The sequence below is a fragment of the Triturus cristatus genome, chromosome 9, assembly GCF_964204655.1.
Source record: "Triturus cristatus chromosome 9, aTriCri1.1, whole genome shotgun sequence".
NCBI classification, from domain to species: Eukaryota; Metazoa; Chordata; class Amphibia; order Caudata; family Salamandridae; genus Triturus; species Triturus cristatus.
In genome coordinates this window covers 1030726681-1030745509 of record NC_140592.1, presented here as the reverse complement: position 1 = coordinate 1030745509, position 18829 = coordinate 1030726681, and the positions used below count along the sequence as shown (strand labels likewise).

The 18829-nt window shown below is 45.4% G+C and overlaps 1 protein-coding gene across 2 annotated transcripts in view; it reads left to right on the top strand.

Moving 5' to 3' along the window:
* Window positions 1–18829, top strand: part of LOC146799281 (uncharacterized) — a 94577-nt gene that overhangs the window by 42755 nt on the left and 32993 nt on the right. The window contains exons 2-4 of one of the 2 annotated variants that reach the window (XM_085626772.1): window positions 4589–4647; window positions 4746–4810; window positions 4904–6369. The exons of the other annotated variant lie outside the window; for it this stretch is intronic. Of the exons in view, the coding sequence (XP_085482898.1) occupies window positions 4917–6320 (1404 nt within the window). The 5' untranslated portion in view covers window positions 4589–4647; window positions 4746–4810; window positions 4904–4916 and the 3' untranslated portion in view covers window positions 6321–6369. Of the gene's footprint in view, window positions 1–4588; window positions 4648–4745; window positions 4811–4903; window positions 6370–18829 lie in introns of those variants that run through there. 2 annotated transcript variants of the gene reach the window in all.

Here is an 18829-nt window from a genome sequence, read left to right as displayed (position 1 = left end):
GCAGCAGAAACGACAAGCTTGCTTGCTAATAATGATCTCGTTTATGCTAATTTAGTGTTGTAAATAGGGCGTGGCTTAATCCATCTCACATGATACAATGAGTGGAGCCATGCAATGTCTTATGCTGCAAGTCAGCGGGCTTTATAGAGTATGCCAAACTAAGTCATATTTTATGTGTGTGTTAGAGGGGCTGCTACAGGCAAAAGTTAATTGGTGGTGTCACAGGACCCATGTCTTCATTTAAGATAGGTACATGGAATGTGAGGGGTATGCATTCACCATCGCGCAGATATCAGATCTAGTCATACTTTAAACGGCATCATATACAAATAGCACTATTGCAGGAGACCCACATGGCCAAAGTAGAGACGCTGCGATAACATCGACGCTGGCTAGGTCAACTGTTTGCCACAGGATTTTTTGCTTTTGTGCGAGGTACACTAATATGGGTAAGGCCAGGGGTTCCGCTTCAGGTTGCGCAGTCGCTTATGGACCCGGAGGGGAGATATGTGATAATTAAGGGTACGCTGGATGGTCGAGATATTATACTTGCATCACTATACGCCCCAAATACAGAACAGGCTGCATTCTTTGATAGGATAACACATCTCCTGGCACCGTGGCATGATACTCCAATGTTACTGGGGGGAAATTACAATAGTGTACTTGACATCTCACTAGATCGCTCATTTCCGCCCCTCCCGGGCACAAGCACACATCATGCAATGAAGGCGCTAAACAATTGGTCGACACAGTGGCGTCTGAAGGATGCCTGGAGACACCGCCATCCCCAGGACAGGATATACTCCTATTACTCAGGGGCACACGACTTGTATGTGCGATTGGATCGCTACATGCTCTCAGACGCATTGCTCCCCCACATATCAACAGTTTATAATTTTGGCAGGACACATTCTGACCATAACCCACATATATTAGAGATGTTATGGGACCACCCTCACCCGCCAGTTCCGACCTGGCGATTACAACCAGACTTGCTATTGGACGCACCTTTTCGAAACCTAGTGGCGTGCCAACATCACACGATATTTTGAGGACAACACTGGCACGGCCACGACCCCTCAGATAGAGTGGGATGCATTTAAAGTTTTCACAAGGGGGGACTGCCTTGGGGCACAGGCGGGTATGCGGAGGCAACTGGAGGCAGATCTGACGCGCCTAGAAACTGCACTGCTCCGAGAGGAGGGCACAGCGCTGGAAGGCAATGCTGTACCCCTAGCAAACCTTAGAGAGGAGCACTCGGGCTTGCTCGAACGACTCCGTAATTTAAAGTATGCAGCACACTCTGCGCGCACCCATCATATGAGAGACAAACCTGACAGGTTGCTGGCGTGGCTGATACGACAAGACATGGCCGCTGCGCCCGTGACAACAATACAAACGGAACAGGGAGTTGAGGCACACACCCAGAGTGACATACACCGCGTTTTTGTGGAACACTACACCACGATATATAGATCGTACTCAGTAGCCACGGACACCGACATACAAGACTTTTTATCCGCCACAGCGCTGCCGCAGTTAACAGACCATCAGCGGGAGGAACTGGGTGCCCCTCTGCTATCGGAGGAAATCAGAGATAGCATTTACTCGCTTTCAAATGGCAAGATGCCGGGCCCTGACGGACTGCCGGCTGAATTTTATAAGGCATACTCGGATGTGCTGATACCAGAATTGCTGCGAGTATATGAGGCGGCTCTGGAACGTGCAACTCTCACACCCACACAGAATGAGGCCACATTGGTCTCACTATTGAAACCTGGCAGAAACCCTGAGAATTTGGGCTCTTATCGTCCGCTAGCTCTGTTAAACACAGACTACAAAATCCTCGCCTCTACCCTTGCCAGGCGTATAGCCCCGTTTGTGCCGACTCTGGTACACGCAGATCAGAATGGCTTTGTCCCTAACAGAAGCACTTCCTTAAATATCCGCAAGCTGTTTAAACTACAGAGATACGCAGCAGAGACCTAGCCTGGATCTGGCTGCTTGATATTGGACCTGGAAAAGGCCTTTGACTCGCTGGAGTGGCCATATTTAGCGGCAGTTCTGCGCAAGTATGAGCTAGGAGATGACTACGTACAATTTGGTGCAGTTGCTGTATCAACGCCCAACAGTGAGAGTCCGCACGGGCAAGCCCCTATCGGACGAAATAAGAGTGAGACGGGGTACCAGGCAGGGGTGCCCCTTGTCACTGCTACTCTTCTCTCTGGCTATGGAGCCTTTGGCAGCTCTCCTCCGGGAAGGTGGTGCGGATGGGGCATCCCTTTAAGCGACGCATTGCATGCAGTGTCGCTATATGCAGATGATTTGTTATTATACATAAGAGACTTGCACGCTGTGCCACTGGCAATTTCAACATTGTTCCGCAGGTTTGAAGCGGTGTCGGGCCTCAGGGTAAACTTGGCAAGTCTGGCGCCTATTCTTTCTTTGAGAATGCGGCCGAGGCAAATATAGTACTTAACGAGACTGCGCTAAACTGGTATCTGACTATGTTCAGATACCTCGGAATATACATATGCAGGTCCCCAGGAGATATACTGGAGGGTAATCTGGTTCGAGCCATTTCTTCTATAAGGGCACAGATGCAATTCTGGAAGACGCTGCCGCTGAATGTGATGAGCCGCGTCACCTTAACTAAAATGATAGTTCTACCCCGACTCTTGCATTATTTTGCGAACCTTCCGGTATATGTCCCAGTGCGATTGTTTAGAGACCTGGAGGGGTTGATCCGAGGTTTGATCTGGAATACAGGGCGCCCCCGAATTGCATTACAGAAACTGTACGCACCCTCGGAAAGTGGCGGGCTGGCAGTGCCAAATCTGGAGCTCTACTACATAGCCGCACAACTACAGTGGGTAGCGAAGTGGCTAAGCGGGAAAAATCTAACGGCAACGGAGACAACAATCTGGACACAGACTCAGATATGCGGATTGTTTCACGCACTAGCAAAAATTCCCCGGCCGATGCAGATACATATCGAACTGGCATACAGATGCTATAGGAGAAGCCTCCACCTCACGAAAGACACACTCCCCTATGCGCCGACACTACCACTTATAGGGACACCTAGGGGCAGTGATTCTATAACCGACACGACATTGATGCTTTGGATTGAGTCGGGAGTGGAGACACTTGGAGATCTATACGTAGATGGCACCTTGTTGTCTTTTGAGGCACTAACAGCAGTCACTGGTTTACCAAGGGGCCAATTCCTCACATATGCAACCATTACACGGACGTTCACTCTAGCATGGGGGACATAACAAATGAACCGCCGGCGCATCAATTATTGCAATACCTACATGTAATGGGGGAGGGGTCGCATGTAATACACTGGCTAGTGCAGGCCCTCCTAAGTCATTCGCTGCAGCCGCTACAGAGGCTCCGCGCTGATTGGACTGAAGACAGAGGACGTCCTTGGACAGATAAAGACTGGGAACGAGTTTTAGCCAGTGCCACACGGTTCCATGATGGAATATCGTTAACATAAATATCGTCAGAAATAAATATCGTCACTAAAATATCGCTTACATTAATATCGTCATCCTATACTTAAACAAGAATTCACACAAATATCGATTTTTTTTTATCGACAACCCTAATATCGTTCACACTAATATCTACAACATAAATATCGACTACTACATTATCGACTTTATTTTAAATATCATTACCTTAGACATTTATATCGACTACACTAACATCGACGACCTATCTGCTTATAGAAATATACAAAAAATATCGTCTTTTTATTACCAACTCGATATGCACGATTCTTTTATTTTACTCACTTGTTTTTACTATTTTACTTTACAAAACTATTCACACATATAATTATTTAGTTTTCCTAATACTTATTGATATAAAAATATATAATATATGTTAAAAAAAATTACATTTACTGATACTATCATACACTCCGATGGCCTAAATGTGAAACACATTTCATTATTTTCTACATATAAACTATTTACATATAAAACAAAAAAGCACATATAAAACTTTTTACAATGTACTTTAACAAACAAATAGTGATGCAACAAACTCTTACGAAAATAACGGTTTTCTAATTCGAAATTACGTTCTCGACCAATGATTTTGAAATTTCACTAATTGAACCAATCAAAAGCTACCATTAATTAACTCACTAATATAAAAACAATTATACACTTAACGTAATTTACCATTTTTGGCACAAACTTGGAGAAAAACGGTTACCTTGCTGAGAGAAGAGAATACAAACCTACGACTACAACTACAAAACGTCATACTACACTTCAAGTAAGTAAAATCCCATTGCTTTTTTCATTCGAACTTAGCAAAAAGTAGATAAACTCCCTAATTTAAAAACTGTTCTTCTTTAGAGTGAAAACAAAACATGTTGAACTTATCAACAACGACCAAAAAATTAGATGTAAAAACATTTATAAACTACCTTATCCATGTCTACTTAGATAGCTGATAAAAATTATTTAAACTTGCTAAGTAAATGTACTATTTACTTCATATGTTAACAACTACTATCATCCAAATACTATAAGTAACACAATGATTATTTTTTCCACAGACTCTACAAAATTATTTACCTATCTACAACTACACTACCAACATCTTCTACTACATCAAGTAAGTATAGTCACTGTATGTATAACAATTCTGAAAGTAAAATCAAACACCTATAACACTAAATCATGTCTTTCAATTATTCTTTAACACTACTACAGAACTTAAAAATAAGAAAATTCAGAAAGAGAAATAAGAATAAAAGAATTACCAGTGAAGCCACATAGTAAGTATATGTTCACGCTTTTTCCTGCTCTTATACACATCTCTGTAAATCGTCTTCAATGTTCTTAAAAATACATATATATATTTTCCACAGATCTACCTTAGACATGGCAACTGGAGCTACTTTCATTACTTCGCAAAAAGGGAAACTAATGCTGAACTACATGGGTTACACCTACACCCAAGAAAGAGTAAAAGCGAATAAGACCCATTGGAAATGTAGCAAATATTACTCAAGTGCATGCTATGGTAGAGCAACAACTGTTGATAACAATGTGGTAAATGTACGTGAGCATAACCACCCACCAAATGTAACAGAAGTGGAAGTTAGAGAAGCACTGGAAACATTGAAAGATGCTAGTAAAGGATCACAAGAAACAAGCACTAGTATTTTGAAAAATGTTTTAAGCAAAGTGCCAGAACATGTGACAGGACAACTACCTTCTATTCCCAACTTAAAAAGATTAATTTCAAAAACTAAACGTGCTTCAGATCCAACTCCACCAACGCCAGAAAGTTTTAAGGATATAAAAATATATCCTGAATATACCATTACACATAATGAGGATAAATTCCTAATGTATGACAACCAGAGTCATGACAAACGAGTTTTACTTTTTGCTACTAATAGTAATTTGCAAAAACTTAAATCATGTGAAACATGGATGATGGACGGGACTTTTAAAGTTTGTCCCAAACCTTTCTATCAACTTTACACCATCCATGGGGAATACCAAGATACAAATATCCCTCTAATTTATACTCTGCTGCCAAACAAAACAAATACTACCTACGTTGAACTTTTAACAAAGATCAAAGAATTAACAGATAATTACTATCCTCAAAGAATTATAATTGACTTTGAAATAGCCATGATTCAAGCTATCCTTAAGATATATCCCCATACCTCAATACAAGGTTGTTATTATCACTACAACCAAAGTATATGGAGGCACTTACAAAAATCTACCTTAAGCATTGAATATTGTACAAACAGTCACTTTGCTTATCAAATAAAAAAGTTGATTGCATTGGCATATGTACCAACAACAGAAGTAGCTAACTACTACAATTTATTAATTGACAGCCCTTTCCACCGCACCAATGAGAAAATACTAACTCCCTTCTTGGACTATTTTGAAGATACCTGGGTTGGAAGATTACATCGTTCAGGCCACCGTAGACAACCTAAATTTCAAATTCCATGGTGGAATGTGTATGCTAGTACAATAGCACAGAAAGCTAAAACTAACAACGCAGTTGAAGGATGGCATAATGCCTTCCAAGCCACTTTAGGAAGAAGTCAACCAACACTTCACAAACTAATCCAAAGCATTAAAAAAGAACAAAGCTACCAAGAACTCAGAATAGAGCAATCCCTTTCTAAAATTGGCCCTAAACTAAGTAAACAAACATTAAATATGTACGAATATCTCCAGCAAAAAACTAGACTGTACCCAAATATAGAAGGTCTAGCATACTTAGACCTAATAGCTAAAACCATCCTTTAAATATAAATTTACCATGTTTAGTAATAATTTACTTTTTATTCTTAAAAAACAAATGAATATTGTAAAATATACATTAATATGTTCAATACAATTATATATTAATTGTTTATTGTATATTAAAAAATGTTTTTCATTGTTAAATATTTTTCTCAGATGTTAAAAAATGTAAATTTATGTTATGTACATATCGTGATAAAATCAATGTCATAAAAAATATGTAATATATTAAATTTTTATAAAAAATATAAAAATTTAATATACTAATGTATGCATAATTGAAACTGTATTTATGTACAAAACTGCAATATAATTTGTTAACAAAAATTATGTTAAATGTTTTATAAAATGTTCAAAATCTTTGCAGTAACAAATTAAACTATGAATAAAAAAAAAGATCTAAAAATTGTTATTTCTTAATTTAGAAACTTGTCATATGTATGTAAAAATGTTATATAAATGTTTTTAATTTATATTGTTGAAATGAATATTACAACATGACATATATTATTCTTATTAAAAATAGTAAATAGATAATGCTGGATAATAAACCATAATAATTAACTATTCTAACTCCAATCCTACGTAAGTCAGGGTAAATGGTGGATAGTAAACCATTATAATTGACTATTCTAACTCCAAACAAAACATAAGTCAAGGAAAGTGCTGGATTGTAAACCATAATAATTTACTAATCTAACTCCAATCCAACATAAATCAGGGAAAGTGCTGGATTGTAAACCATAATAATTTACTATTCTAACTCCAATCCAACATAAGTCAGGGAAAATGCTGGATAGTAAACCATAATAAATTACTATTCTAACTTCAAACATAACATAACTCAGGGAAAGTGCTGGATAGTAAACCATAATAAATTACTATTCTAACTCCAATCCAACATAAGTCAGGGAAAGTGCTGGATAGTAAACCATAATAAATTACTATTCTAACTCCAATCCAACATAAGTCAGGGAAAGTGCTGGATTGTAAACCATAATAATTTACTATTCTAACTCCAATCCAACATAAATCAGGGAAAGTGCTGGATTGTAAACCATAATAATTTACTATTCAAAGTCCAATCCAACATAAGTCAGAGAGAGTGCTGGATAGTAAACCATAATAAATTACTATTCAAACTCCAATCCAACATAAGTCAGGGAAAGTGCTGGATAGTAAACCATAATAAATTACTATTCTAACTCCAAACATAACATAAGTCAGAGAGAGTGCTGGATAGTAAACCATAATAAATTACTATTCTTACTCCAAACATAACATAAGTCAGGGAGAGTGCTGGATAGTAAACCATAATAAATTACTATTCTAACTCCAATCCAACATAACTCAGGGAAAGTGCTGGATAGTAAACCATAAAAAATTACTATTCTAACTCCAAACATAACATAAGTCAGGGAGAGTGCTGGATAGTAAACCATAATAAATTACTATTCTAACTCCAAACATAACATAAGTCAGGGAGAGTGCTGGATAGTAAACCATAATAAATTACTATTCTAATTCCAATCCAACATAAGTCAGGGAAAGTGCTGGATAGTAAACCATAACAAATTACTATTCTAACTCCAATCCAACATAAGTCAGGAAATGTGCAGGTTAGTAAACAATATAAATTTTTCTATCTAAATTATTTTTTATACCCTATTACCCTATAATACCAAAATAACGCTTCTTCAATATTAATTTAATATTTTTTATTAATATTAAAAAATAAATTTCATGTAAAATTTAAAATTTCGAAGTAAAATTTTGATTTCATGATAAATTTCTAATTTATTAATATTTTCTACACTTTTAAAACACGACATTTTTAAATTACTACCCACCCTAATCCCCTATAATACCAAAAACCCGCTCCTAAAATTTTTTGGGGGAAGTTTAAAATTTAATTACAAATTTAATTTGGTGAACAATTCGAAATTTCTAATTAAAATTTCGATTTCTTAATTATTTTCTAATATTTTTATATTTTAGAAATTTTGTAAAAACCAAATTTTAAATTACTACCCACCCTTATCCCCTATAATACCAATAACCCGCTCCTAAAATTTTTTGGGGGAATTTTAAAATTTAATTACAAATTTAATTTCGTGAACAAATCGAAATTTCTAATTAAAATTTCGATTTCTTAATTATTTTCTAATATTTTTATATTTTAGAAATTTTGTAAAAACCAAATTTTAAATTACTACCCACCCTTATCCCCTATAATACCAATAACCCGCTACTAAAATTTTAACAATTCTTTTGTAGAAAATATTTTTTAACACATATTATTACTAGTAGGAGTTTTGTAAATTTTTAAAAACATAATACATATTTTTTTATAAATTTTATAACAACTTATATTTTTCTGTCGATATTATATGAAACGACATTTTGATCAACGATATTCTGTTCATCGATATTTTTTCTTGACGATATTTTTGTCATTCTCAAGAAACGATATTTTTTACAAAGATATTTTCTATTACGATATTTTTCACAGTCTATATTCTTACCACGATATTAATGCTAGTCGATATTTTCCCGTCGATATTCTATCTTTATACCGTGCCACACATATACAGCGTAATTCAACGTTCAAACTAATACAAACATATATCTTACACAGGGCGTATCTTTCACCGGATAAAACACCCCTGAATGCCCAAGGTGCCGCCGCATAGGGGCTAACCTGTTACATATGCTGTGGGCTTGCCCTAGGCTCCACACTTACTGGTGTGCGATAGCGGAAACACTAACTACCTGCACTAACATGGATGTATCTGCCAGTTGGGAGGTCTGTGTCCTGGGGTTCTATAAAAGAAACAAGGTGAATAAAGCGAGCTTCCGATTTCGAGACTTAGGTCTCATAACGGCGAAACGACTCATAACCAAAAGGTGGAAGCACAAGGATCTGCCAGAGGTATTACACTGGATAAGGTCCCTAGAGGTGTGGGCACAAGCAGAGAGCACCACCCTACACAGGGAAGAAACGGCAGGGTTGAGGAAACATCCCATTGCGCAGACCTGGGATGATATGCTCAGAACGCTCGTGCGCTATGATACCCTACTGCAGCCACCGCCCGCAGAGCAGGTGGGGGCCTAACACCTGAGATATCACCAGAGAGTAGACGATGTGCTGCACCTGTGTACTATCCCAACCACAGTGGTTGGATCAGACAAGGCCCCGCATTCCATTCCTTGAAGATGTTGAACGGAAGCAGAAGCACCCTGGCGACCACGTGCCTGTATAGGTAATGGAAGTAGCAGCCCACGCTCAATAACGACACAATATTCTAGACATGGCAACACCAAAAAAGGCATACAAGGTACTGGACACATGTTCTCCCAGCAGATAGACATCTTTTGTTTGCTTAGAGTTATTATTGGTTGATAAACGAATTTGGTTGAAATGTTATATAAAAAGAGAAAAGAGATATATAGTACATAGATGCGACATTCATATATATATATGCGGATCTGTATATTTTAGGCAAGTTCTAAGGTATATTTCAAGAGTTGAGTTCCACAATGAATAACATTCTCACATAAGTGTTGCTTACCTTTTTATTTATTTTGCTAATTCTTGCTTCTGTCGCACTAAGGATTACTGTCGGGAGTAGGCATACTGAACACGTTAATCCTGGCGTTAGATTGGAGATGACAGAATGTGCGGGCCGTAAGTGCCCAAGACGATAAGCAACTGGATAGGCATCCACACACCGTAGACACCGATGGCACCAAGATTATGAGAAGGAAATGCGCTGCTTTTTTTGCGGAGTGTCATAGAAAAAGAGTTGTCATGTTGCAAGTGATGCTTATTGATGTTTGACAATGGATGTATCGTAAGAGAATAAAAATATACTAATAAAGATATTCAAACAAAAAAAAATCATTTAACAGATGTAGACACTCATTATTGTAGGTTTCTTTGTTCAACACGACAATAGCTCCGCCTTTATCGGCGGGCCTAATGATTATAGTAGGATCGTCTCTGAGTTCTTGTAGTGCTTTTTTCTCTTTGTTAGGCAGGTTAAAAAGTGGTCTTCCTCTTTTTTCTGTCTCCATCCTTTCGATGTCTCTCAGGATGGCCTGTTGGAAAACCCCTACTTCTGGGGGTAATTGTCCCAATGTGGGTACAAAGGTTGACTTAATTTTTAGTCCTGTGTCCCCATCTTCTTCCGAGGTAGACTCTTTTCCTTAAAAAAAAAAAAAACCTTCAACCTGACATTCCGAAAAAAGCCTGCGAGTTCACACGTCAATTTGAAGGGATCTGTTAGGTTTGTAGGGACAAAGCCTAGGTCTTTGGATAAAACACTCTCTTGTGTAGCCCTCAGTGTTTTACTACTCAGGTTTATCACAAGCCCTGGTCTCTGCTGCTGCCTGGTTCCCCGTCCCGAGACATACTGCGTGTCACCCGCTGGTTCACATTGTCCCATTGTACCCTGTTGGCTTTCTGTCTACCCCTTCCTCTGCCTCTCGCTAAAGAAGGCTGATATTCATTGGGGAAGAAGTGTGGGGGTTCCATAGCATGGTACATTGGTGGCCATCCGTTGGTTCCTGCAAAGAGGATATGGGGGTACTGATTCCCCTGGTGTATCCTGTACATTTTGACCCTATCAAGGGTGACCAAAAATAAAGGTAACCTAGGTTGCCCTCAGATAGTTTTATCATTATTTCTGTTTTGCACTTTCTGATCTCTTCTTGAAGGGACTACTCTTTTCCTTTACCTGTCTATATATTTTCTTTCCTCACCACTTTCTATACAAAACAATTGCGCTCCGCCCAGTTTGTTGGTCTGCACCTGGGCGTCAGATGCGGCCCAATGATGAAGCGTGACACCGTAAGGTGTGTGAGGGCAGTATTAAGAAAGTAGATTTCTTTCCCACACCCCTTCCCTCTCCCCTTTGTTTAGATTGTTTAGATTGGGGTACAACAGCTCCTCACTCTTTTTTAGTTTTTTTTGTCCTTTTCTTTATAGTGAGCATATATATATATATGAGTATAGATTTGTCTCTCTCTCCTCAATCTGTGTTATTTACATGGGAGGATACTATTTAGGCTAAGATTAAGGCCATTTGAAACGACCTACCGGTGCCTATGAGTACTACTGCAGATTTTTGCAGCTAGATAGTCTGTACCAGATAAGGCGTTTGTAGTGATGACACTGAGGCAGGTAAGTGTGGAAACACTAGTTTTATTTTTTTTGATAATCAGTTTTATTGACTTTCTAAGAACTAACAAAAGAAAAACAATACCAGCCAATGGCATATTCATCAGTGCAAAACAAAGACAGGAGAATACTGCACAAGCGTACAGAGTCCAACAGACAAGAAGAAAATAGCATCACATTCGCCCCAGTCCATAAGTGAACTTCTGAGAACATCAATCCTCTACCACCCGTCCCATTTGCCCCACATTCTACAAAACTTCTTCGGGCAGCCTCTGGCCTCATACATGGGCCGCTCCTGCGCAGAGCACCAATCTAGCCCCCTGCGCCAACGAGTCATGGTGGGTGCAGTCGAGTTCAGCCAGTTGGCCGCAATGTCTCTTTTGGCAACCACCATAGCAGTGTTTAGAAAGAGTTTTTCAACTCTGGAACCATCCATTCCCTCAGTAATGCCCAGGAGCACATTCCATGGGCTAAGGGGAACCTCCAATCCCAGAACTTCAGTGAGTTCCTTCGTTATTGACTCCCAATAGCGCGCGATTGCGGGACAAAGCCATACCATGTAATAAAAATCAGCCTGGGGGTATTCACAGCGGGGACAGGATGCATCAGGCCGGAGGCCTGCACGGTGGAGACGCAGCGGCGTGATGTAGGCAGCATGCAGATAGTATATTTGAACCAGTCGGAGCCTTGCTGAGGCTGTGGCTGTTTTAGGGGCCATCAATGCGTCTCGCCAATCAGCGTCATCCAGGGACCCAAGCCAGCCCTCGCATTTGCCCCTAAGGTGGGATAGGGAGTTGGGGGTGTTATTCGTGAGGGAACGATAGATGCAGGAGATCTCACCCTTCCCCAGGTTGCCGGTCATGACCTGGGCCTCCGGTGGACTATATTTAGGCAGAGAGGTGTCCTCTGAAATATGAGAGTGGAGGGCATGGTGCAACTGCAGATAGCGGTAATACTGGGAGGTGTGGAGGGAATATCGAGTCTGCAGGTCCTGAAAGGTGCGCATATGGTTCCCGCCCCAGACGTCCCCCAGTTGTGAAATCCCAATGAGATCCCATGCTCTAAAACCGGGGAGATTGACGACTTCCCGGAGCCATGTTCCGCACCACAGTGGGGTGCATCGGGTTAGTTTATCCGACCAGTGGGTGTGACGCAGAGAGGCCCGCCAAGCCAGAAGCACCCCACGCGTGAGCTCAGGCAAGGTTTTGGGGATGGTGTTCCCGTAAGCATCCCCTGAATGGTAGACAAACCCAAGTTGTGCAGTTCCAAGCGGTATGCCGGGTCCGACCAGCCGCCATTGAACCAATCATGTACGGTAAGCAGCCGGGTCGCTAAATAATAGAGATATACATTTGTCATTCCCAAGCTGCCATCAAAGGGTGGGATCCGGCACTGGGTGAGGGCTAGCCTCGGCCTTCTACCTCCCCATAAGAACTTGGTGACTAAGCTGTCCATCTCCCAAAACCACGACCGTGAGAAGGAGAGGGGCCTGTTCTGAAGCATATAAAGAAATCTCGGCAGAATCATCATTTTAAAGAGAGCTATTCTGCCCATGGGATTCAATGGCAGCGTTTGCCATTTAAGGCGGTCAGCACGAACCCGTTTCACTAATGGGGTTACATAGAGGGACCAGGCAAGGTCGGGAAGAAGGGACACCCAGATCCCCAGGTATTTGAATGACAGTCGCTTAAGGGGTATCGACGACTGCCAATCAAAACACTCAGTCGGAGACCAGAGATGCAGGGCCCGGAGGCACCGAGGTCCCGATCGAGCTGGATCTGATAAAAAATATCAGAACATCGTCGGTGTAAAGGGCAATCTTGTCCTCTTCCAAGCTGGGCCATCTCCATCCCGTGAGCATCGGATCATTGCGAACTAGATATGCAAAGAGCTCCATCGCTAACGTGAAAAGGAGGGGTGAAAGGGGGCATCCCTGCCTCGTGCCTCTTCTGATGGGGAAGGGGCGTGAAAGAGCTCCATTGACCAGAACCTGGGCCCGTGGTGTACAGTATAGCGTCCTGACCAGGTTGCGGAAGGGGGTTCCAAAGCCCTTTTCCGTCAACACTGCCTCTAGGTATCGTCAGTCTACTGAATCAAATGCTTTCTCGAAGTCCACCAGAAGAAGAGATAGATAGGGAGTCAACTGTTGCTGATTCGCAAGAGCGAGGTGGAGACGTCTAAGGCAGTGTCTGGTTCCCCGGGAGGGCATGAATCCGCACTGGTCTGGGTGGACCAGCTTATCCAGATATGGACGTATGCAGTTAGCCAGGACCAAGGCAAATATTCTGAGCTCTGAATTAATGAGCGAGATGGGGCGTTAGTCAGAGCAATGCTTCGTAGGAGGCTGAGACTTCGGGATCACCACGATGGCGGCCAGGTCCGTCTCGGGATGGAAAGAGCCACGGTCAGCCACTTCCTGATAAACCTCTAGAAGGTGGGGAACCAGCGTATCTTGATAGGATGCATAGAACTTCTGCAGGAGCCTGTCCGGCCCCGGTGTCCTCCCTGCGGCCATGCGTGAAATGGTGTTGTTGATCTCTTCTGGAGCGATCGGAAGGTCTAGCTCTTCCGCCTCGGATTCACTGAGCCGTAGAAGGGGAGTTGTTCACGCTGGAGGAGTTCCGGGAGCGAGAGATTGGGGGCTGTACAGAGTAGAGGGTAGCGTAATATGTGGCGAAGCATTGGGCCACCGCCACGGGGGCCTGCTTGATCGCCTCATCTGAGTCCCTCACCTCAGGGATGATGCGGTTGGCCATAGGATAGGTGGCCAAACAATGCAAGAGCTTTCCATTTTTGTCCCCCCCAGACTCGCGCTACAGAGAATCTCCACAGCAGCTTAGCAGCCTCCAGGGAGGTCTGCTTAAGCTCGTCCCTCAGAAACCCCAGTCTCCTATCCTGGGCCTCAGTTCTATCCACAGAAGGTTGAGTTTCAAGCAGGAGAGCCTGGGCCTCCAGAAGTGTGAGCCGGGAGTCCTGTTTTGCCCGCTGGAGTTTGAGGTGGCCTTTGAAAAAGCCCCGAATGGTGGCCTTACAGGCCTCCCAATAGGGTGCCAGGAGAGAAAACCGATCCCTGATTAGTGGAGAAGTAATGACGAAGCTCGTCCCCTATCTGTTTCCTGAATTCTTTGTCGTGGAGGAACCAGGCATTTAGTCGCCAGATCGGGCTCGAAGACGCCGGGAGGTTGCCCATCTGCATCACCACTGGGGAGTGATCTGATAATCCCCATGGAAGGATGGTGGAAGACATAGTCCAGCCAGGCATGTATGTGATGGGAAGCCGAAGTGTGGATGTACATTCTAGTTGTCGGGTGCCAGAGTCTCCAGGCATCTCCGAGGCCCAAAGTAGCGGCCCAATTCGACAGGAGGTTAGACTGAGCAGCTCGGGAGACGGAAGGAGCGGAAGCAGTGTCAAGGTTGGGGTCCATAACTGCGTTGAAGTCTCCTCCATTGACAATCGTACCCGGGGGAAAGGGAGCTACTAGTGTGGTGAGACGCTGAAGTGTGCGGGACAGCAGGGAGGGGGTGAGTATGCACTGATTAGGTTCAGAGGCCGGTCCCCAATGTTCCCTTCCAAGATGACAAAGCAGCCCTCAGGGTCATGGGTTACTTTACGCGCCACAAATGGGAGAGCACGGCGCATCAGGACAGCCACCTGTTGTGATCCTCGGGTAAAGCTAAAGTACCAGATTCCACCATAACCATATTGCGCCAGGAAGGGGCAGTGATTGCCTACCAGGTGGGTCTCTTGGGGCATCAGTATGTCCACAGTGTGACGCTGGGCATATTGCAGGACCGCCATGTGTTTGACCTTATCTAAAAGGCCATTAACATTCCAGGACATGATGTGGAGCAACGCCATCACGGTATAGTTGTCAGACGTGGGGAGGCTGAGTGGAGGGTTGGACACCCGGCTTGGGCAGTGGGTGCGGGCGATGTGGTGTATTCGTGCGGGATAGCGGGAGTAGGTCTACAGTGTCGGGCTCTGCGCGCTCGCTTCGCAGCTGAAGAGAAGTGCTGGTACAATAAACAAAGGAAACAACCAATGCAATTTGGGACGACAGTCCCCACCCCAACCCAACCCCATCCCCCACCCTATACTTCAGGAACGGAAGCATCTGTCGCCCTAACAGTGGAGAACTAAGAGAGAACCAAACTAGAACGCTTGAGAATGGGGAATCGTGGAGGACCCCTCCTCATAATAGGATATGCATAGCTGTGTCCATCGGGAAATTGAAGTAGTGATGCAACCAGAAGGTAAAGGTGGGCTCAAGCAGGACCTGTGAGAAGTATCGGGCTGCAAGAGAGATCCGTGTCAGGCAGGTCCAACAGTGATGGCCGAGGTGAGGCACCCCCAGTGTCCGAGCGGCCGGAGGAACCAGATCGTCGCACGATTAGGGGGCCCCCGGGAGTGCCCCAGGTGTTGACTGACAAGAGGGGCCCAATGGTGAGTCTGAACGGGCCTGCCTCTGACCTAGTTGCCTGCACGAATGGTTGCATTGTGACCGGGGGGCAGGGACCTCCCGGTGGACACGGACCTCCCGGTGGGCACCTCCAGAAGCGCCGGTCTGCAGGGGGCACTCCTCCGTTGCCCATGTCCATGCCTCCTCAGTGGTGTCAATGAAGAGGGTTCTTTCTGTTCGAAAACACAACTCGCAGGCGATCCGGGAAGAGGAGCCTGTATTGTATGTTGAGAGCTCGCAGCTTCTTCTTGACTTCCCCAAACGAGCGGTGCTGACTCTGGACCTCACGAGTATGGTCAGGGAAGATCATTATTGTTTGATTTTCATATTTGAGGTGTTACTGCTTACGTACTTCGGCCAGAACAGAGTCGCAGTCTTTAAAATTGAGGAAACGGATTATCCTCGGTCTGTGAGGTGCACCCGGCGGCGGCTTAGGTGCAAGTGAGTGGTGCGCCCGTTCGATCGCAAACCAAGGGGAGAGGGAGCCCTCGGGCATCCATGAACGCAACCAGCGCTCCACGAAGTCCGCCGTCCGACCCTGTTCTGCACCCTCTGGAAATCCCACCAAGCGAAAGTTGTTGCGACTGGATCTGTTTTCAGCATCCTAAGCCCGTCGGTGAAGTTCCTGGGTGTGAGACTGGAGACGTGCGACTTGACCTTTGAGCTGCTGGACCTCATCCTCCACGGTGGATATACGAGATTCGGTTTCTTTAATCCGGGCCGTGGCATTTCGAAGGTCTTGCTGGATAAGGGTCACGTCGACCCGTACTTCGGTAATCTTGCCCTCTACCGAGGATTGTGAGGCATGGATAGCCTGAAGGATGGTGGATAGGTCCACAGTGGGTGGGGCATCTTTGTCCGTGGGCTCCCCAGTCGCCCCGGAGTCTGTGGTAGTGAACTCGTCTATTTTAGTCTGGGTGATGGGGGTTTTTGTTGGCTTGTCTCTACCCCTGGCCGCCGTCCAGCAAGGTAGGCGGTCCAGACATGGGGGGAGGAGGGCTGGGCCACTCCACATCCCTCCACTGGCCGCTCAACAGCCACTACTCCCAACCAGCAGGGTCATCCGCAAACCCCACTCGAGAGCTCGGGTGTGAGGGGTCCCAATGGCAGAGCGGGGTCAACGTCCAGACCAGGTCTCAAAGAATGGCTCAGGTGAGGGTACGGGGCACAATCCCAGGACGTTCGTTGAGAGGGCTAGCCGGAGGGCGGGGGACAGAAGGGCCAACAAGGCTCCTCACTGACGCCACCCGATATGGTGGCCGAGAATTCCCCAAAAGTGCTCCGGCCTCCTCTGGTCACCAGATCCACAGCGGCCCACAAGAGAGGAAGCAGCCACCTAGGACGTCACCACCGCTTGAACTAGCGGCCGAGGTACCCTCCGCACGTCACCCGTGCACCAGGGAGGAGAGCATGTGGTACGAAGTTGCGACTCACAGTATCAAGGGGTCCCGGCCCACCGTCTCCAGCCGAAGGACACAAGGAACCCCGCACCTCCAGAGCTCTGGGTCGTGATGAGGGCAGGGGGGCCCCCGGCCTGGAAGGAGACGGGCCTCCCGCCGCCTAAATTGACAGCCGAGCCTCCACCACCCAGGGCAGGCCAACCACGGCATCAGATCAGAGTTAGTGGCCGTTCCCGCTCCTCACCTCCATACCCGTTGTGCGCAGTAGTACGGCAGACCTCCGAAGGGCCACGTTGCCGGGAGAGGGGCCTACGTCCAACCTGATCCCTGCGGGATGCCACGGGGGGGGAAAAAGGGGGCCTCTCACCCCCGTCGCCGCAGTCCAGTCGATATCCAAAGGCACTGCAGATTCAACAGCACCCAGTTGGTGCACGGCCTGACTCCCCGAGCCGGGAGACCAGACCCAGGACCCGGGTACAGCACCCAGCCAGGGCCAAAGCGAGCTCCTCGAAATCAGGGCACCATAGGTGCCCCGGGCAGAGGCAACCCTCCGCGCTGCCGTCCGACCGACGGCCGGTCGCGCGCCTCAAGATGCCAGTGCCGCAGAGTCCGTTACTGATGCGCGATGAGATGTCACGGGGTGGGAAAGGGCCTCACACTCCTCCCGCCGCTGTCCAACCGACAGCCGAGGGCACCACAGATTCGCCGCCTCCAGCCGGTGCACAAGTCCAGTCCCCAGAGCCGCCACCTTCAGATTAGGGCTCAAGACTGGCACCCAGCCAGGGGCCAAGGCAAGCCCCGCTCAAGTAGAGCACTAGCGGGGGCCGGGACAAAAGCACCGCTCCGCGCTGCCGCCCAACCGATGGCCGGTCGCGCGGCCCAGATCACCAACGCCGCAGGAGCCGCCTCGGATGCGTGGCACGCAGGGCCTTCCCAGGCTGCCTTTAGCTCCCCAAGTCAGACAGGCACACACCGGCACTGGAGGGAAGGGGATTTGACACCACAGGTCCAACCAGGATGGTGTCAGCAGCCCCTCAGAGACCCACCGCTCGCATCACACAGCAGGCAGCTCTGGGGCCTATGGCTCAGACAGATCAGGAGCTCACCGCCGCAGGGCCGCCATCTTAGTTTTGCCGCGAGGCCGGGCTCCTGTTGCAAAGACTGATTGTGGCTCCCAAAAGCCTTTAATGTCGCCGCCAAATAGGGCTCCAGAGCCCGGGGCAGTCAGGCAACCAGGTAAGGGTTTAAGGATACCCAGATGCTGGCAGATTAGGCGCAGATAACGGAGGGGTCGAGAGCACTCCTAAAGTGCGACCGCCATCTTGACGCTCCTGGCCACGCCCCTAAGGAAACACTAGGTTTAATGTCTGTTCATCTCCAAAGCTTCCAGGGAACACAGTAACTGTCCCCCAGTGTTCAAACACACATTTCATCACCAGGGCAGTGACATATGGCATTACATCACAAAGA